The 21458-nt window shown below is 46.5% G+C and overlaps 1 protein-coding gene across 5 annotated transcripts in view; it reads right to left on the bottom strand.

Moving 5' to 3' along the window:
• Window positions 1–1819: 1819 nt before the first annotated feature.
• SNX1 (sorting nexin 1) overlaps window positions 1820–21458 on the bottom strand; it is a 47631-nt gene continuing 27992 nt past the window's right edge. Inside the window, exons 5-16 of one of the 5 annotated variants that reach the window (XR_004002278.1) lie at window positions 20745–20788; window positions 18762–18903; window positions 17715–17793; window positions 16343–16418; window positions 13289–13402; window positions 12991–13084; window positions 11980–12185; window positions 8951–9094; window positions 7817–7897; window positions 6809–6880; window positions 5448–5630; window positions 1820–1859 (exon numbers count right to left, since the gene is read on the bottom strand). Coding sequence is in view for 2 of the 5 variants with exons in the window: in XM_030577321.1 (XP_030433181.1) it covers window positions 5520–5630; window positions 6809–6880; window positions 7817–7897; window positions 8951–9094; window positions 11980–12185; window positions 12991–13084; window positions 13289–13402; window positions 16343–16418; window positions 17715–17793; window positions 18762–18903; window positions 20745–20788 (1163 nt within the window). In the remaining 3 variants the exon portion in view is untranslated. Of the gene's footprint in view, window positions 1860–2097; window positions 5631–5664; window positions 6102–6808; window positions 6881–7816; window positions 7898–8950; window positions 9095–11979; window positions 12186–12990; window positions 13085–13288; window positions 13403–16342; window positions 16419–17714; window positions 17794–18761; window positions 18904–20744; window positions 20789–21458 lie in introns of those variants that run through there. The other 4 variants (XR_004002280.1, XR_004002279.1, XM_030577321.1 and 1 more) reach the window with 4 other exon arrangements.

Consider the following 21458-nt stretch of genomic DNA (forward strand, 5'->3'; position numbering starts at 1 on the left):
AGAATGACTTAAAACCAGCACCTTTGACAGGCTACAGATGCAAATTCTAAAACTAGCAGCAAACTCTGCCTCCCCACCCCCAGCCCCCATCTCCGTTATCAAAAGCCACAGTAAATTCCTGGTTTGCAGCACAACCCCAGGGCTGTGCTGGACCAAGAGGGAGGTTGGGTCCAAACCTGAAGGCCATTCGCAGAGAGCACTCTACTGCTATCAGTCCCCTGCCTTTAAATCTGGAGGAATGCAGCTCAAGTGCCGCCGCTGACTGTCTCTGTGGCCAGGGGTGGAGGCATCACAAATAGGCAGGTCCAAGGCCAGTTAGGGCTTTATAGAGCCAAACACCTTAAATGCCACTTGCAAGCCAATAGGCAGCCATGCAGTTCCTGACACTCCCACAGAGAAAGCACCTTCTGTGCCAGCCTCTGTTTATGGTGTCACCCCATGTGTGGCACCCTCGGCCTATCTCCCACGCCACTTCCTCAAAGAGCTCACGCTATCCTGACTTGTTTGTAACAGGAAGAGGCATAGAATCTCCTCCCCTGAGCCTGACTGTAGCCAGGCGTTCACCAGCTTTGCACCCAAGACATGGCTTTCATTTTCCTTGGCTCATTTTTGGAGTTTCCAGTGTTGCTGCACAGAAACCTTGCTGCTGTGCCCTGGCCTTTGCGTGGCTTCCCCATCTCCCTGCAGCAGTTTCAGAAAAAAGTCCCTGACCACAGCTTTCAGGACATGAAAGAGCTGATAGAGACAACTCTAGCCAATGGGCGACCCAGGAGCTTGTCTGCGGCTTGGTACGTGTCACCGTGGTTGGAACACCTGTCCACAAAGTGTTGGAGTGTGCGGGGATACAGCCTATCCAGCTATAAATTCCACCTCCCACTGTGTCTTAGGAGAGGTTTGACTTACATACACTTATGGAAACCTGGGTGGGAGCTGCAATTCTCCCCTACTGAACGGCTATTAGCGCTCAAACTTTGTTCTGTGTCTGAAGAAACTCATTGCCTCTGTGTCCCCTACCACCAGGAATTACTAAATACTAGGGCTGTCAAGCAATTACAAAAATTAATTGCAATTCATCGAGCTGTTGGATATTTTTGGATGTTTTCTACATATTCAAACATATTGATTTCAATTACAACACAGAATACAAAGTGTACAGTGCTCACATATTTATTTTTGATTACAAGTATTTGCACTGTAAAAAACAAAATAGTATTTTTCAATTCACCTAATACAAGTACTGTAGGGCAATCTCTTTACAATGAAAGTTGAATTTACAAATGTAAAATTATCCAAAAAAACTGGATTAAAAAATAAAACAATGTAAAATTTTAGAGCCTGCAAGTCCACTCAGTCCTACTTCTTGGTCAGCCAATTGCTCAGACAAACCCGCTTGTTTACATTTGTGGGAGATAACGCTGCCTGCTTCTTGTTTACATCACCTGAAAGTGAGAACAGGTGTTCACATGGCACTGTTGTGGCCAGTGTCACAAGATATTTATGTGCCAGGGATGCTAAAGATTTAGATGTCCCTTCATGCTTCAGCTGCCATTCCAGAAGACATGGGTCCATGCTTTTGACAGGTGCTGCTCAATAATGATCCAAAGCAAGGCAGACCAACATGTTCATTTTCATCATCTGAGTCAGACTGCACCAGCAAAAGGTTGATTTTCTTTTTTGGTGGTTCGGGTTCTTTGCAGTTTCCGCATCAGAGTGGTGCTCTTTTAAGACTTTTGAAAGCATGCGCCACACCTCATAACTCTCAGATTTTGGAAGGCACTTCAGATTCTTAAACCATGGGTTGAGTGCTGTAGCTATCTTTAGAAATCTCACATTGGTATCTTCTTTGCGTTTTGTCAAATCTGCAGAGAGAGAGAGTTCTTAAAATGAACATGTGCTAGGTCATCATCCGAGACTGCTATAACACAAAATATATGGCAGAATGCAGGTAAAACAGGGCAGGAGGCATACACTTTCCCCCCAAGGAGTTCAGTCACAAATTTAATTAACAAGCGTCATCAGCATGGAAGTATGTCCTCTGGAATAGCAGCTGAAGTATGAAGGGGCATATGAATGTTTAGCATATCTGGCATGTAAATACCTTTCAACTAGGGTGACCAGCTGTCCTGATTTTATAGGGACAGTCCTGATTTTTGGGTCTTTTTCTTACAAAGCGCTGGGACCCCAGAAGTTGCAGTGCCTGGAGCAGGGAGTTGAGCCCAGCAGGAGAGGAGCCCCAGGAGCTGCCATGCCACCCTTTGAAACATTCTGGTGACTCAGTCCTGGGTCCCAACCTACAGGGTGAGAAAGTCTGCCTTAAACGGCAACTGCCCCATCTTCCTGGGAATCTGGCCTTCCTCACCCATTCCCCAACTTTGTTATGACCCTCGCTAGTAGCGGGATGGATTAGAGCCTGGTTCTCAAGCTGCTGGGGTTCAGGACCCAGGTGTGAACTTCAAGAGCCTCTCATGACTCACTAAATAGCTTCAGTGCAAAAACCATCTAGCTTACTGAATACCCAGGAGATACACTAGCCCTATTAACACAGTAAGTACTAAACAAGTACACTGCATACAGCGGCGGCTCCCAGCCCCTCTTGTTGCAACCTCTGTGGTAGCAGCACTGCTCAGTTTGGGGCTAGCCCCCCTGGCAGGCCAAATTTGCATGAGGCGTTGTGACCTAGCCCATGGGGTTGCAGTGTTACACACATCTAGCCCAGCCAGTGCCCCCATTATCATGATATTGGGCTGGGTCAAACCTGAGCAGCACTGCAACCCTGGGCACAAGATGAGGCCTCTGACAGCTGCAGGAGCTGTGGTGGGGCAAGTATAAGAGGCAGACTCTACAATCCCCCCTACCCCCTGGGGCAGGACCCAACCCTCCCCCCATCTCCACACAACTCTGTCATTCTCACAGTGTAATTTGCAGTCATGACCCAGAGGTTGAGAAGCCCTGGATTAGACTGTAGACTAGCGGAAAGGCTCATGTTTTATTTCTCTCTGTAAAAGGCTGGGTAGGGGACACAAATAATCCCTATCCTGCACTGGTCCAGCAGTCACTGACTAGCTGTTCAGGTCAAGGTCCTCTGGGGCACAGGTAAGTGTGAGATATCCCATTGCTCAGCCCTGAAAGCCTTTCCTCGAAGCAGCTCACAGCGAGCCTAGGGAAGGGGTGAAATTTATGCTCTGCAACTATCCCTGCAAATGACTAGGTTCAAGGAAAGCACCACTGGGGAGGTTGCATGCCAGGCTCCCCTGTGCTGCTAGGACAGGAAACAGGGCCATTTAAGAGTTTTAATTTGTTGCATCTTTATCCTCAACCTGGACACCCTCATCCCAGCCCTCAGCAAGGCAGGACCATGCAGTGTCTGGCTTCTGGGGGAAGGTAGGACCTTGGCTGGGCTTGGGCAAAGGGAGAGTGAAATTCAGCCATGAGAGATGTTTGAGCACATCTTCCTGATAATCCCCATGGGGCTCATTCTCCTGCCACAGGTGGCTGCCTTTCAGGGGAGGGTGACATGCTGGGCAGGGTAGGTAAAACATCACTTTAGCATCTCTCTGGCTGTAAGATACCATATTCTATGGACTAGCTGCTCATTTGCAGACATCCTTAAATGCCTTGTCCCAGGCTCAGTGATTCCTTCACCATCCCTTTAATATACAGAGCCTGGGACCCATATTTCTCTGCAGGGTTGAAGAATAAACATGGCAATTCTAGATCTAGGGGCAGGAGGCTTGTAGTGCTCCACAGCACACTCTCCTCTAGGCAAGCCAGAGGTAGCCTCTCTAGGTCAGTGGTTTTCAAGCCCCTCCCCTACACACTTGTAGAACCCTTAAAAAAAAAAAAAAAGTCAAATAGAGGTACAGCCCCCAGGGCCCACAGGTTGAAAACCACTGCTCTATGGGGGGTATTTAGGGCTTTACATGTCTCCTTTACCATTTCAAATTTGTAGAGAATCTGTCTCAGGTCACAGCAGTGACACTAGGAATGGCCTAGGCCATGTTTCTCCTTTGTCTTAGCCATAACTAATTAGACCTAGAGCACATCTAACATGTGCTAGGTCTTGTGTGAAGGTGGCACCCCAAGGAGTGCTGAAGGGTATATATAGTACCGCAGCGTCAGACACAGCCTGGCACAATCTTATAGGCCCTACCCCTTTTAGGGACACTACCCCTGCCCCCCCCCAAGAAGGAGTGGCTAGTTCACCTCTGAGGAAACAGCTGTTAGCTTCCCACTCCTGCTTTGTTCATGGGAGGAGTGGTATCAAGTGTAAGACAATGCAACCCTCTGCAGTCTGACACAGAACCCCAAAATACCATTTGAGCAAACCCTAGGTAAACTGGCCCTCAAGGTGCAATGTTAAGTGTAAATGCCTGGCTAGTGCTTTGCCTTATTGCTCAGGGTACCAAAACAGCTAAAATCAAACCTGTTAAGCTAAGGGCAGGGGCTAGCCTGTGGCTGAAAACTTTTTGCCTATACAGTTAAGACCTCCAACATGAGGGCAGCCTTATTTAAAGGAGAGGATCTGTGATCAAACCATTTCTCCTGCACTGACTGTTGCTAGGAGCCCACACATGCCACAGTAACAGATTCCAAAAGCACATGACAGTAGCATCTAGCAGAATTAAGCTGCATTAAAAAGGAGTTTACTGGAACAGTTTTAACCTAATTCCCTGCTGAGGTTGGAACACTGTGAAAGCTGGTGGAGGAACACGTGTAAGCAACCTTGTGGCCAAGGCCTTTTCAGGCACTGTTCAGATCCTTCTGGTGATTGTTTGCATTTAAGGTTGTTTTCTCTGCACAGCAGTCTACTTTGATTAAAACTTAGTATGCAAGACAAGGGTGGTTATCAGTGGCAGGTGGCTGAAATGTAATACCAGAACCCCTGGATACAGATGGGGGTCCTGCAGTTCCCTGTGATCTCAAGGCAAAGTCTAATTTGAGGAAGCTTGTTTCCCCACAACACAGCTCATGAGTGAGGCACGGCATTCTCAGCCTGCGGTTTTGTCAAGTGTTCTGTGATATTTGGTGCTTTAGTGTCAGCGTGTGGAGTCACACTAGTTGAGTTCCACATCTAAGTGAGATTAGAGAGATATCTGTGTTCAGGCTCTGGCTCTGCACTCGGGAGCCATACAGGTTCCAACAAGAAGGCAGGTTGAAACATGTTTGGTTTAGTCCTGAGGTCCAATTCATTTTTAAATGCTCTGGGCTGGCAAGACAGAGGGATAATAGGCTCTGCAGGTGCAAGATACAGGAGAACAAAGGCGCACTGCACAATGGAGAGCACAGTACACACTAAATTTAGGGTGGGGAGGAGAAAGGTGGTGACTAAGGGTTTCCTCTAGAAGTCCCATCCCACAGACCAGACCATTCTCCCCCATGCACAAGTGCGGAGCGTTAGAAGGCGAGACAAGGCCAGTTAAACTTTTAATTGCTCAGTAGGGTAATACCTGTTGCTAGCCCAGGGAGGGAGTGTTTGAAGTGATAGTCTAATTTCTACTCCAGATCTTCCAGTGTTTGTTTTAATTGAGAAACTGGTTTCCAGCTTCCCACAATATATTCAAAATAAAAATCATCCTGTGATAAGCTTTAGCTTGGTTTGACAAGACTCCCCACCTCCAGCCATGCGGCACCTACTCAGAAGAGACAAGAATTAGCTGGTTTGCCCCGATTTTTAAATCTTTTATTACATAATCTTCATGGCACTGCAGGAGTAACAGAAAGCCATTATTCCCAGGTCCTAGAGCCCAGCCTGAAAAATATACATTTTATTTATATACACAATATCATTAACCCCCTCCCCACATACACCATGTACTTTAGGTCTTGGCTGAAAGCAGGAAACTAGTCTCTCCATTAAGAAAATATATATATGAAGCTAAATCAAAAATACAATTAGAAGAGTTACTGTCTGGGCTGCTGCTCATTTGGGGGTTAAATCTCTAACGGCTCTGCAGGACGCATTCAGTTAGGGTCTGTCTGTAAAAGGCGAAGAGGTATAGTGTATAAAAAGGCAGAGTGAGTTCAGGTGTGTTCTGGTTTGCTTGGTCTGGTTATGAGATGGCCTTGGCTTCAGGTAAGAACGCCTCCCAGTACTTCACCAGCTGCGGGGACCACAAGGAGACAAAAGACAAGCAGTCAGTCATCTGCCAAGACAAGTTCCCAATTGAAGTCTAGTGCTTTAAGGAAAAGGCCTGTTCCTTCTACAACAGAAGAACTATACTGTCTATAGAGGAATTTGACCATAGTGGTCTAGTGGAAGCACACTGACCCTTGCTCATTTTGACTGACCCAGGCAGACCTCTGGCTATACTGATGGCCTGGTTTGTTATTAAGTAGCCATGCTTAACTACTCCTTTTCCTGCTGCTTGTACCATCACTATGTGATTCAAGTTTCCAGGTTTAGTTTAGCCTCTGATAGGACACGGTTATTCAAAACAGACACCACTCATCTCTGCTCAGGAGCATCATCATTTCTCTGAAGAAGTGAGCTGTAGCTCATGAAAGCTCATGCTGAAAATAAATTTGTTAGTCTCTAAGGTGCCACAAGTACTCCTGTTTTTGCAGATACAGACTAACACGGCTGCTACTCTGAAACCTATCACTCTGGGGCTGGGTAGGTCTCTGGCTTACCAGGGCAGCCAATGCTGCATTCTGCATGTACTATATAGGAGTCTTTAGTGTAGGTTTTCACAGCTAGGCTTTACTTCGCCAGGTGTAACCCAATACACATCCTCCTACATTTGACTGGACTTCAAGTCAGGAATAAGCCGGTTGAGAGATTTATGAGCTGCTGGTTGGGGATTCTCACCTGCTGCTGTGAGTTTAAGAGTGTCTCAAGATATTTAGTCACGTGGTTTCTGAAGTCCTTTGATTTCTCTTTCTGCAAGAGACAAGACATTAATTCAGCCTCTCATACCTACACTGTGGTTCATCTCAGGCTGGAACAGGCAAGACTCAAAAAGATCTGCAAAGAGGATTTTGCATACAGTTTTCATTTAGGATTCTTGATATGAGTGGTCATGTCATGCAAATTCAATTCAAACTTTGATTTTAAATATCAACTTATTAAAAAATTTTATTAAATTTACACAAGTTAAGAGGGAAGGTACTGTACATCTGGGGTCAGGCTTGGGTTATGGGGGATTGCAAGTATCGGTTACAAGGTTCACGAGGTACATACATATCACATAACCAGTATAGATCCAGACCGGGGTGTGGGAGTTCAGAGTTGGTTGATAAGTGGGCTTGGGTACACCACCCATGGAATGTATTAAGAGTCCATGCTGATATTAGTGTAGAGAATAAGTACATGGGTGGGGGGTGTCCCTCAGTTTATCAGGGAAGGAAGTGGGTTATTTTAATTGGATTAGAAGCAGAGCAAAGATGTCAGCACTCCTGTCAGTGGCCTGAAGGAGCTACCTGAAGTTGCCTGCAATAAGTTGCTGGGATACTTGCTACTAGAGTGCACCATTTGTCCTGCGTGTCCTATGTCTGTGGACACTGGAGCAGTGCAGAGACCAGAGCTCTGGGCATGTTACCCATTGAAGGGGCCAGGTGAGGGGGAGAGATGAGTGAAGTAGATTTTTTTTGCCCAATAAGGCTGGATTGTCCAGTTTTATATAGTCCTGAGTCCAGAGGACATTTGGGAGGAGCAGGGAAGGGATTGGGGGAATTCCCACCCCACTGTTAGACATCTCAGTATCAGTGGCTAGGGCAGAGCATAATGCCCATCTGAAGGCAGACAGGAATGCAAGATGGAGAGAGTTGCCAGGTTTGATTATGCACACGCTGCAGGAAGGACTGGGATCCACTGTACCTCAAACCGTATCACTTCCTTGCGGACCACGGTAGAAATCCGCTCGAAATCCCTTTCGTACTGCGTCACACGAGACTCCCACTGCAAAGAGTTGCCAGATAATGTTATTTCTTCAGCTCCCAGGGCAGGGCAGATTCCATTTGGATTACACAGTCACTTCCTCTTCCAATACGTCCACTGCACTGAGCTGCTTAGTGCCACCTACAACTCCCTGCAGATAAACCTCAAGGGAGATTCCCTGCTGACTTCAATGTCTCCCCTCAGTGGGAAAACAATCTCGTTCTTGGTGGGCTATTAGAGTAGAGCTCCCCAGGCTGCACATCCATCAGGTTCCCTCATTACTACTATACAGCCAGCTGCAGCACCAGCCCCATGTAATCCAACAAGAGTTGAATAACTACCACACCATCAAGCTGGAGGAAGACAGAGCTAGGTCGCATGCACTGGAAAGGTCCCACTGAGGACGGAGAGAAGATCTCCCCATAGAGCCTTGTGCTGACAGGCCTCTGTTTAAACCAGGCTTGGGTCTTGCACAAAGAAGTGCAAAATTCTGGTCACTAGCCAGAAACCCATCCCTTCCACTAATAGAACTTCCTATCTCCTAGGCCAGAGATGATCAAACTTACTGACCCTCTGAGCCGTATGCAACAATCTTCAGAAGTTTGAAAACTGGGGCACACTGAGACACAGCCCCCACCTTCCTGCTGGGCAGAAGCCACCATCCCACTGCCAGGGAGAGGTGTCAAGCTCCCCCTCCCACATCCGGTAGGTGGAAAACAGGGAAGCGAGGCTCTGCAAAGCTGCACTTTAACAGTAAAATCCACTTATTGCTTGTGAGCCACTGTTTGGCCACCCCTGTCCTAGGCTCAGGACACACAACTCACCACTGGGGTGGAAGCAGAGCCATTGCCTGGTCTAGAGAAGTGGCTCTGACCTTTTATTTATAGTTCCTGGGCAGTGCTACTTGGTAACCAGGCTTGTTGGGATGGTGTGCAGAAGGGAAGGGTCATTGCACTGGTTTGGCAGGCAAACCAAGGCAATTGCACAGCACAATGAGACATTACACCAAGGCCTGCTTAGCTGGTGACCTGGTTTGAGGCAGCTTGCCTCCCCATCCCCTCAAAAGTTCCTCACCTCAGAGATCTCCTCTTTGGCCTGCTGTAGCTTGTCAGGTTTGTTGGCCCACAGCAGCCTAGCCTCAGTTTCCCGCTTCTTCTGCAACATGGTCTGGGCATCCTGCCAACGCTGCCAGATTTTCATGCGCTGGTCAAAGGCACCCTGCCAGTGCCGGAGCAGACAGAACATTAGACCAACACTTTGCCCTCACAGCTGCGTTCAGTGCATCTGCATAAGGGGACGGTTACAGCATTACACAAAGGTTTGTTATGCAACCAACGGGGACTGTATTAGACAGTGAAACCAAGCTATCATGCCAGTCCCCTCCACTGACCTGCTCCAGCCTCTGCTAGGAGTGTTTCATTGCTCTGTCTCATAGGACACTGCCCCCTGGCTCTGGGATGGGCCAATGCACACAATTTACATGATCTGTAACTGACTTCCAGGAGTCTCATAACATGGCCTTCCTTCCTGCTCCAGTGACAGTCACCCACCAAGCTACTTTTGAGCTAGTAATCCCAAAAGAATCTGAGCTGGGTAATTTACTGTCTCCTCTCTGGAGCTATTGGGGTTGCGTTTCAAGGCAGTAGAGCACCTTTGTCTCTTGACAAGATCTGGAAACCTTCCCTTTGAAGAGTCTCTGAATTGAAGACTGGCTACATGTTGGAGAATTTCAACAGCAGAACCTGCTCCTTCAGAGTTCTGTAACTTGGAGTTTCAGACTGGAGGAGCCAGCATACAGCGTGGTAAGGCCAGAGACTCCTTGTGCTCCAGGCAACCCAAAGCTTGCCCCCTTTAGGATTGGAAAATCCCAAGGCCACAATAACTGGTCTGTTAAGGTAGGGAGAGACTAGTGCACACGAACAGGCCAGGCCAGGTCATGGATCTGCAGGATGGTGGTGCAATGAAGAAAGCTTTTCAGAGTCCCCATTACCCCCAGTTAGGAAATTAGAATCACTTTGCAAACTGAGCAGGGCAATTGAGCAGGCCTGAATCTGCTGCACAGCACAAGTCTTGTATAGTGGAAAAGGAGGCTGCGAGAACAAGGTAACTGGATGCTACCTGCTCAACAGATGTCCCCTGTGTGGTTATGAATGCTACCCAGAGAAAGTGAAGTGCTGAGCAAGTCTCTACTTTGAGACCTTGTAGTGGCCCTTGCTCCTAGAATGCCTAACCATGGGCAGCTCTAGGTATTTTGCCACCCCAAGCACGGCAGGCAGGCTGCCTTCGGCAGCTTGCTTGCAGGAGGTCCCCGGTCCCATGGATTTGGCGGCACGCCTGTGGGAGGTCCACCGAAAGCGCGGGACCAGCGGACCTTCTGCAGGAATGCCGCCGAAGGCAACCTGCCTGCTGTCCTCACGGTAACTGGCAGAGCGCCCCCCTGTGGCTTGCTGCCCCAGGCATGCACTTGGCATGCTGGTGCCTGGAGCCAACCTGTGTTTAGCACAGTTCCAGAGACTAGGGGCACATACTCCTTTCAGAATGTGGCTCTTCCGTTAGCATTGCCAATCATGAGAGGCAGATCCTAGTCCCATGCAGCAAGGGCACATGTAAGAGACTGAGATAGGCTATTCCTCCCTACAGGCCCCTTGCCCCAGTATCTTTCAGGCTTCTGAGTAGCTGTCCCAGGACTCGGCCAGCACTTTCAAACCCAGGTGCTTGGAGTTAAATGCTTAATTTTCAAAGGTGCCAAGTACCTGCAGCTTGTATTGTTTTCAGGAGGATTTATGGAAAATCAGCACTTCAAACTCTGGCCAGATACTGATCTGTAACCAGGGTTAGAAAGTGTTGACCATGTGCTTTAGCGGTATGTTTGGTATTGGGGATCTGCAAGAGCTGCCTGAACAGATTAACCCTCCCCTGCTTTGGTCAGGGGTAGGGGATGAGCATCCGTTTCACAACACAGGAGACAAACTACATGGGCTTTAGTAAAAGCCCAAGAGCACTTCAGACACTGAAGGACAAAGACAAGCTAGGGGGAAACAAAGGGGTAGAAACCCTGACCCTCCTGCTGGGGATCTCCCCCAGCAGAAAGTCAATACATCTTCCCTACAACACGGTTAGAACCCAGACTACAGCTTAAGAATTTAAGCAGGCAGTAGTGTCAGAATTCTCGGCTCAGTTTGTGTGTATTTATCCCCCACAATTCCCTCCTAAGTATGCACTGTAGCCCCATGTGACAGATGGAACTGCGGTCCAGACACGTTAAGGGTCTTGCATCAGGTGTCTCATACTGTGACAGAGCCCAGATTAGGACCCAGGTCTTCCAAGCTCCAGGCGCACCCCCTAATCACCAAGCCAGCATTCCTCTCTGGACTCCTATGCAGTGTATGACCATCAAGGAGAGAGACGGGAAGGAGCAATTTAAAACAGTTTGCAGAGATTGGACAAGTGACAAATCTAGAACAGCAGCAAGGAAAGGAAAATCTTTAAAATGAGCTGAGCCCCAGATACCACCTGGGCTCCATGTCCTGTACTGATGACTAATGAAGCCAATCCCTTTCCTGGGCTCCCAGCTACTCTGGGACTTTGTTCTTTGTATCAATTTGTAATGCAGCCTGAGATTGACCACATGGGTCAGAGGGGAGAACTCTAGAAGAGCTAAGCTTGGCCCATGAAGAATATTTACCAGGTCAGTGCATCAGGCTCATGCAGCACAAGCTCACAGTAGGCCTGTCCCATCTTGCCCAGCCAAGACCATAGTGACAATTTATGGGAGCTACATGTGGTTTATATATTAGCTCAGGTAGAACAGTTTCCTCAGCTGTACTACAAAGCAACAGCACAGACTATAGGTCTCTGTATGAAGTGCAGCCAGACCAAGGCTCAGATAGTGCATCTACAGGGCCCAGCATGCAGTGCTGCATCTTGATCCTACATGCTGTTGGCACCTGTAGTCTGGGCCTGCATCTCCACATTAAGAATGAAAGTGGCCACTTCCTGGCTTGTACCAACTCCAAGGGCCAGGTTCTGACCAGCCCTGCTCTACTCCTGTGGCAAGATGCCAAAGGTTTGCCTGCTATGGCCAGGATGTGAGGATTGCTTACCCTTACAACCGAGAGAAGGCGAATGTAGTCACTCAGGAGCTCAGCCAGGATGAAGAAGTCACTGTTGGCCTGTTCCTGGTGCAGCTGTTCTATCTTCTCTTCCACCTCAGCCAGCTGGGAGAGTGCTCGGGACAGGGCTGTGTTGTCTTCTGAACTCCCTAACATGGCCAAACTCTTTGCAAACTGTGCTGTGTTCAGTACTAACTCTAGTGGATGGAACGAAAAGATTGTAAATACAGCTGACCGCAGAGCACTCAAAGCAAAGCAGTGACCAATAAGCTGACAACCCAATTAGAAAGATTAGCCCACAGAGTAGGAGAGAGAAGGTTAAAGGTCACTTCTTAGCTCCAATGTAGTTACCAACACAGCTGCCTTCTGACCACCCATGTGGTCAACTGAAAAGAGCCAGTTATCCCACAGCAAGGATCAACTCCCTCTTGGGACTTTGAGGGGGAAGGGCTAGGAGCCTGTAGCTAGTAGCAAGAGTGGACAAGTTGGCTGAGAAATAAAGTAGGAGGCCAGGCACACTAGAGATGCAGATCCCACGCAACCACTATGTGTTTTTATATATTTCTATGTGAAGAAATAGTGAAATTGCTGCTCCTCACTGCATATAGTTGTCCTTCAGAGAGCTCACAATGAAAAGTAGCAGAATGAACAGCTTCTTGGGAGTCAGAGGGGAAGCTGGAATTGGAGTTTATTCAATTACTGCAGCAGCCTCTGACTCCAGATCAGAAAACTATTTAACTTTACTAATTTTGCCCCTTCTCTGTTGCACATCATGCCTCCTGACCAGGAGATTTTACAGACCAGATGTATTCCCTCACCCCTTCCAGCTCTGTTTTCCTACTCACTACAGACATGGTATCAGCAAAGGTAACTCTAGGAGGGAAGCACCATATTGCAGAGCAGGTGTTAGTGGTGAGCAGATCTCAACTCCCACACAAGGTCAGAGCTCAGCAGTGTCTATAGTTCAAGCTGCAAGTTCTATTGATACAAAGAACCAGTTACCTTTCCTGTGATTGATTAGTGTTTCTACAGCAGCATGTAGCTTCCGTAGGCGCTGCTCCTCACACTCCACCTCCTGAAGTTTCTCCTCAAACCACTGAAATGGACAAATCCACAACAGATGCAAGTTCACACATTCATGGCATGAATGAGGACTGAATGAAGGGTTGCATATATACATTTGGGTCTTAGCCAACCTGTTTTCCCTCTTTGACACTCTTAGACTCATAGCCCAAAGGATAGCATCAAAGTCAAGGGGAAAGCAGAGGCTGCCCAAGGAGAAATGTCACTGAATACTTACGATGTCTGCTTCATTCATCTTGATGGTCATTTTGCTGACAGCATCAGTGGCTTTGCTGAACATCTTTAGTATACCTGCTCCACTCAGTGTCTGGGTGCCTACTGCTCGGGGCAGCTGTAGAGAGATAAAAGCCCTTTGGTTGTTCACTATAGTGGCTGAATTCCTGGTTAGTTTGACCTTAGTGTATCAGAGTACCACATGGACAGAGATACTGCAAAAAAGAGTGCTGTTAGATTGACTGGTTCCATGATAATCATTGCAATGATAGATGTGCACTGACTCAGTTCCCTTTCAGGAGACTAGTTCTGGATAAGGGGCCAAGGCTAGTTAAGTGGCACACTGCTCATAGTTTAGAGGTATGAATTGACATTTGCTATTATGTTGTCTGGTTATACAACTTTATGTAGTTCAAGCTGCTTCCTAAGTCACTCAGAGTTTAGATGCTCTGGAGTGGATCTCCAAGAACCAGGAGGCATACCTGGCACCTCAGGGCAATGTTTGAAGATTTACTGTCTGCACAGTGCTAGAAGCAAGAGCTTTTGCTATCTTTGCAACATGCCAGGGGATTTAACCTGTATTCTGAGTGTCGTTAGGAAACCCTGCTAGGACTGGCATGCTCATTTGAAACTCAGACTTAGTATTTTAATGGAGATCAAATTTAAGCTAACTGCATGCTTACTGGCCAGGTTACCTCTGTCAATCCCATCCTCAGAAGTGAGCTCATGACAGAGTCTGGCATATGTCGTATGTCATATTGGTTGCAGGATATCAGAGACACAAGGTGGATGAGGCATTATCTTTTACTGCACCAACTTCTGTTCGCAAGAGAAGCTTTTCAGCGACACAGAGCTCCTTCAGGTCTGGGAAACCAGCTTAAGTCTGGCATAGATCTTACCAAGGAGACTACACATGCAGTTGTGTACAGCTGTGAAGGTGACTACTAGGAATAGTTCTACCTTCCATAAGTGGAATCATTGTTTAATTAAAAAAGTTTATTCCCATTAGTCCTATAGAGCCAAAACAGCCAATACTGAGCTGGATTTTATTGCTCAGGCATTGTTTACTATATCAGTTGGTTATACTTGTGCACCCTCCTGTATGCACAGTCACTTGTTCTGACAAGGAGAGAATACAGCTTGACTCATACCAGGGCAAGTTTGCTGGGATGGTACAGAGATTTAGCTGTGAACTAAGCACATGATACATGTGTGACAGTGCCACCCATAAGGCTTTATGGAAATATGCCTATATAACTGGAATGCGTTTTATGCTACATATGCCATGTAACATCTCTGTAAAGGTCATGATCTACTGACTATTAATCCTATCTGTATGCATGTATCATTTTGTATTCAAAGTTATGAATATTGGCTGAATACTTGTTTGATTCTAAGTAGGCTGTAGTGAAGCAGTTGGTCAGCTTCCTGAAAATGGTCTTCAGGAAGTGCCCATCAAGAAACACTTAAGCCAACAATGAACTTGGAGACACCAATCCACATCTGGGCTTTCCCAGGAATGTGGCTTGGCTGGTAAGGAACTCAGTCATGCATAGACATGTGACTTGCCCAGGTGACTCCAATACTCCATTTTGTAGCTGGACTTGGCATAGGGGAGAGGTGGGGGTCTCCACCCACAAGAGAAAGTCTATTTAAGCCCAGGGGAAACCCTTCCATTTTGTCTTCAGCTGGCTAAAGAAAGAACCTTTCCACCCCCTAAGATACCTAAAAACTGGAACAAAGGACAGTGACTGCAAAGGGTGTGAGTGATTGCTGGACCCAGACTAAAAGGAGATTAGTCTGTAAAAGGAATCCTTCTGGAACTGGTGAGATTATCTGTATTCAGTTTGATTAGACAGATGTGTGTTTTATTTTATTTTATTTTGCTTGATGACTTACTTTGTTTTGTCTGTTACTACCTGGAACCACTTAAATCCTACTTCCTGTATTTAATAAAAATCACTTTTTACTTATTAAGTCAGAGTATGTGTCAATGCCTGGGTGGGCAAACAGCTGTGCATATCTATCAGTGTTAGAGAGGGTGAACAATTTATGAGTTTACTCAGTATAAGCTTTAAACAGAGTAAAAACAGACTTTATTTGGGTTTAGACCTCATTGGGAGTTGGGCGTCTGAGTGTTAGAGACAAGAACACTTCTGTTAGCTACTTTCAGGTAAGCCTACAGCTGTTAGAGGACAAGATTCAGACCTGGGTCTAGGTTTGCAACAGACTAGCGAGTCTGGCTCAAACCAGGCAGGGCACTGAAGTCCTAAGCTGATGAGGCAGGAAAGCAGGGGCAGAAGTAGTCGTGGCACATCAGTTGGCAGCTCCCAAGGGGGTTTCTGTGATCTAACCCATCACAACAGGAATAAAGTGTGGAGCCCCAGAGTAACACTGAGTCACTTTAACTAGGAGAACATTAAGACTTATGATCCAAGAGAACACAGTAAAGTGGAGTAAGTCAGTCAGTCACCCCCTGCCCCCTATTTATTGAGCATTTCATATTTGAGACTAATGAGCCTGTTGACTTGAGTTTGGCCAGCACTGGCTTGAGCTTCAGCTGGCTGCCACCTGGACAGTTTGGATTCTCATGCCTGCATGTTTTCAAAGAGCAAGGACTACCCTACCATCTTATGAAGGCATCCCTTTTCCAACAACTCCGAACTAGCCACCTTAGGGTCTCTGCAGAGCATTCAGAGATCTGCCTCTGAATGAGACTCTGCCTGACTTGCTCAAGGTCAGTTAGTGACAGCCAGACATAGGGTCTGGTCTCCCAAGTCCTAGATGTTTGTTTCAATAGAAGTTACAGGAATTTGATTCTTATAATTACTGTGTATTGAGAAGAGCTCTTATAATCTGTGCAGAGTAGGTGAAGAGAGAGAAGTGTCGACAGCTTTGACACAAGTGAAAGATTTAGAATGTTACACCCTAACACTGAAAGTTACTTAAATTCCTGAAGTGCATAGTTTCATTTGAATCCTCTTAAGACATGTATTGCGGTTGTCTACCTACACTTCCAGAACACCTGCAGCTGTATTTATGCACTCTCTATACTAACCTCTTCTTTTTCCAAGAACTCCCTTACATCAGGGTCCTGCAGCATGGTTGGATGGTTGACTATTCTCTGAAGGTACCTATATAGAGTGAAAAATGCATTAACAAGCAAGTCATTTGTTCTATCCAGACTTTCCTCCTTTAGCTCTATCATTACTAGCAGTTATAAAAAGCCTCAAGTGAAGTCTGCACAGTATCAGTACAACATGTTATAACAGAACTGGTAAAGTGCAATTAAGTCACCAAGACAGGACCAGCAAACCAGCTGTAGGCTAACAAGCTGTTCCCACCCAGAGATTCTGTTCCTTACAGATTACATATAGAAGGGACCATTGCAATCTAGTCTTGACTCATGCGTGTCAGCCCACAGAATTTCACCAAATAATTCCTGCATCTAGCCCATAAATTGTGGTAGAGCTCTAGTACATTTAGAGAGACCAGTCTTGACTCAAGGACTCAAAGAATCCATCATATCCCTTCTGAAGGGAAGTGTTCTTGATATTCCCAAGCTTCAGAAGATTGTGCCGCACCACAGTTCTGAACTCTAGAAGTCAGTCTGCATGTGACTAACAGATCAGAAGCCTCCTTTGGCAAGATTAAGGGCTTGTCTAGACAGAGTTAGTGCATGGCAAACAGGGCTATACATCCATAGCGGCCTAGCATGCTGAGCACTAGCTGGCTGCATGGACCTTGCTACTGCACATGACGCTCTCCTCAAGGAACATTTCAAATGGGAGTAGCTGAAAGTGCACTAGGGAGTTTTTAAATGCACAGTAGCAGGGTTATGCAGCCAGTTAGCATGCAGTACACTGTACATTTACAGCCCAGCTATCTGCACACTAACCCTCCATCTAGACAAGGCCTAACACCCCAGGTTCACTGCCATCTACCAAGGAAGATGGAACAATTCCATAATGAATTGTTCCCTGCCCCAATCTTGCTCGGTTTATAAGCCTGCTGGGCATTCATTTACCTCTTTAGGTTTGGTTTTAGAGCAGAGCCATTTCTGTTTTTAAACAAGCTTCATAACCTACATTGGAACTAGCACCCTTTGATGTCTAGAACCTGTCTGTACTATACAGGATCTCCTGTAACTGAGGTGAACACAGTTTGCTGAAGTGATGCGGGGGTGGGTGGGGGGTAGGTCTCATCTTGCTGTAGTCATCTGCCTGGGTTTTTAAAAACCCAGGCAGAGTTTTGAGCCGATTCCCATTTAAGTCAGCGAGCTTTGCAAACCTTTGCCCATACTCAGGGGATGTCTCACTGACCCTTCCTTCAAGACTTCCCCCCCTAATTCTTTGCTTGTATTGAGGGTAGCGACACTGAAGAGACACAGGCTGTCCTGAGGGCAGTGTCTCAGAGGCAATGGCCCATACCTTTCTAGAGCAGCCCGTCTTTTCTCCAGGAATTCCACAGAGGATGAGTCTTCTTTCCCAACTTTCACTTTGGTCATTCCTGGAATGGCAGACAGGAGACATTACTTCATTTGAATAGCACTAGGGACTTTCAGACAGAGGCTTCAGGTAAAGCTAACAAATATGGCAGATCAATCGGAAACAGCTTTCCTCTGAGGCAGCAAGAGGATCCTGTACCAGCAGCAGCCAGGCTGGGAAGGGACAAGGGGATGCTGCCAGATAAGCAGATACAAAGGAGAGAAGCCACGTGCACGGAATGAGGTGGGAACAAAGCCTGTGCAGGATTTGAGAGGGGAGTAAGTGATCTGGATCCTGAAGTGGAAAGCACGTCAGTGACGATGTGTACTACACTATGTGAACTTAGCACACTACCAACTCTGTGTACACAAACTATAGCTATGTGAATAATCAGGTGATTTATTCCAGTGTTTGCTACACTGTTCACAAGTTGCTCCAAGAGAACATTTTAGGTTTGTCAGAAGTTATTCATTAATAGCTTCTCCAGCGCTACTGACAGATTATTAAGAGTTTACATTTCAGGTGCAGCACTTGACCAGAGACTGTTCTGATTAACATATGGAGCTACACCTCTCTCATAGAACTGGAAGGGACCTTGAAGGTCAGAGTTCAGCCCACTGCCTTCACTAGCAGGACCAAGTACTGATTTTGCCCCAGATCCCTAAATGGCTTCTTCAAGGACTGAGCTCACAATCCTAGGTTTAGCAGGCCAATGCTCAAACCACTGAGCTATCCCTCCCCCATAAAGTTGCCCCTTAAGTTGTATGATCATTACTCAGAATCTTGATTCTGTGGCAGATGCTCTTATGAACTCAAGATTTGTCTTCCTACAAATCCTGCAGAATATTAGTCTGAGTTTTGCAGCTTGAGAGAACATGCCTGCCAGTAAACCCAATGCACTGGTGCATATTCATGGAAAGCTAACAGCTCACCTCAGGATTAGAATTAATTGCATTGACTGGCAGCAGAGTTTCTGGACATCATCCTCACCTATTAAGCTTTTTTCTGGAGGTGGTGGGACTATAAATCCATTCTGAGAGTGCTTCTCTGATAGCTTCTCATACAGACCCAAGAAGTCACTGAATCTCCTTTTCACAGAGAACTGCTTGTTCCTGAACAGTGGCAGACTGGTCTGCAGGAGAAAGACAAGAGTCAAACAAGACTAGCTACTGTGCAGCTGATCTAGCCCAGAACCCCTTTATAGGATGTTCAGCTAGCATTTTACCCTCCCTCCTTGAGCATCTCAGCCACGAAAGGACAGTTTTCCTCCTACAAGAGCCAAGAGTAGCCTCCCCTATCCTTCACCATTCCTCACCCACCAAGACAAACTCAATCTACGTTAACTCATTTTGGCAAGCTTGAGCCTCTTTACTCAAGCAAGACCAAAAAGAAACTGTTACTGAAGATGATCCATCTGAGGACAGGATAGCTCTATAGCTGTATTAAGTTTCATGGCACGACAGTTTTGCCAGTGAGCTCCTGTTAGCCTTTAGAGTCATTTATAGTACTTCAGAAGTTTGCTCAGTGTTTCTTCAGAGAGCTTACAAAGCTTGACAAGTAACACACAGGGAGATGGAAACAGTAAGACCAAGCTGTTGGGAAGCACACATGGAGGGCTTGAGAGTTGTGTTGCTGTCATCCCTCAATCAGTCACGTACATGGGTGAATGGCTTTGAGCAAGTCCTTGTTAGAGTGACTGCTAACTTGCCAAGTTCTTTACTATAATAAGAGCCTTTCAGTGTTAAACAGCAGCAGCTGAGAAAGATAGAATTGTAAGCCTGTGGGCAGAGCTGTGTAGGGAGGCTTGGGGTGACTGCTTCAGACCCCATGCTTTGAGAGGTCTGGTTGGTCCTGGAAGAGATGAATCTGTTACTTCTGCCCTGGGCCCGGCGTCTCCGTAGGGACAACCCTGAATGCAGCACAAGTGGTGCTTAGAGTAACAGATAACAGTAATCACATTGTGTGTGTGTGTGTGTGTGTGTGTGTGTGTGTCAGTATGAAAGCCTGGCTCTGAAGCTCAAGCTGTAGAGATTCAGGTTTGTAGCATGAGACTTCTGGTGCCATGCAAGATGGCTGCCATCACATATGCAGCTTGTCTTAACTGAAAGCTCCTTGGAGCAGGGACTGGCTCTACCTCTGTAGAGCATCTAGAATTATGGGATCTCTGGACACCACCAAGTATTACTGTTCATCAGTTACGGTCTCCAGACTCATCTTCACTCCCAATGAACTTCAGACTATTTCTAATGCTCTTTAAAGAGAAGGTACCACACAACAGCAGCTTTTAGATAGTTAACTGAGCAATAACAAGTTACTAGTGGTACCAGAGCATAAAATCCCCTTACAGACAGGGATGAAGCAAATGTCACCAGCATCACTACAATTTGTAATGTATTTCACTAGCCTTGGCTATAGAGACTAGAAGTGGATGTGTTTGGTTTGGGAAGAGGCACTGCACTTAGGACAGGAAGTCATCTCTCCCCCTACCCCTAGTCAGCCAGCAAGGGGACAGTTATTTCAGTGTAACAAGACTGCAGTGTGCCCATGGTCACAGATCTCTGCCACAGAATTGCAGAAAGATACTGTTATGCTATTCCTCAAAATGAGATGTCATTATATAGTGACAGGAGAGATTTCACTGGAGACATTGTGTAGCTTTATAGAGCAGAACAAACAGTAGCTAGCCTGATCCTTCATTGTGCAAAAAGGGAATAAAGAGTCAGCCCTAGAGAGCTCACAGAAACTGACCCAGTTGGATTTAGGTCTTCAGTACATCATTGTTTTGCCAGGCTACTAAGCGGTTAAAGAAGGAGCTATGGCTGTTTGGGGACAACATGCAAAGCAGAAGTCTGAAGACTTCACATTTTGTAGGGAAATAGGTAGAATCTTGTACTCTCTCCACTCTGGAGTTGCTAAGAAAGTGTTTGTGAAACCCCAGTGGAGGATAGGGGCTTCTTCCCCTATTAGACGTACCTGTGTTGAGACTTTGTAGGCTACATATGCATTCATGCCATCCCCTACAGAAAAGCCAAGAAAGCAAAAAAATATTAGTTCTCTAGACAATCTAGAACTTACTTCCTACTGATGCTTGGCATCTATGCTAGCCACTTTCTGAAGCAGGGGATGGAGTGCTCCAACTTGCTGTATTTAGAACTTCTGGAAAGCTCGTGGGCTCAGTTTGCACACTGACCATATGTGCCCAAAAGCATGCTGCAGCTCACTTTATAGGAGCTGCTGGATTCCTGCCAGTTAACAGATCTGACTGCTGATGCTGCAGAGCTCTTTGTACTTCCTAAAGAAGTGAGCTGGACACACTTACAATTAATCATTTGTTGCACTGCCAGCATTTGGGCTAGTTCCACACATCTGTTTAAGGGTGAACAATTCAGTGGCTGTATGGAACAGGAGGCAACCTATTTAGAAGGAAGCTGGATGCTAACCTACCCCTTAGCTACACATGATTTGCCTTTTCACAGACTTCATCATAGCCAGAGTATTAAAACAAAGCAGACACTTCCCTTTCTTCTCGCCAAACTAAGGGGTTATCTACCATGTTCTCCAGCTGCAGAGAAATGCTTCCATACCCTTCCTTCTTATAGCAAAAATTGCATGAGAGATGCCATTGATTGGTGGATGGGTCAAGGTCTGTGTCCAGACTCCTGACTTAGCCAGTCTAGTGGATACCTG

This window comes from Gopherus evgoodei, chromosome 10, assembly GCF_007399415.2.
Source record: "Gopherus evgoodei ecotype Sinaloan lineage chromosome 10, rGopEvg1_v1.p, whole genome shotgun sequence".
In the NCBI taxonomy this organism is placed as follows: domain Eukaryota; kingdom Metazoa; phylum Chordata; order Testudines; family Testudinidae; genus Gopherus; species Gopherus evgoodei.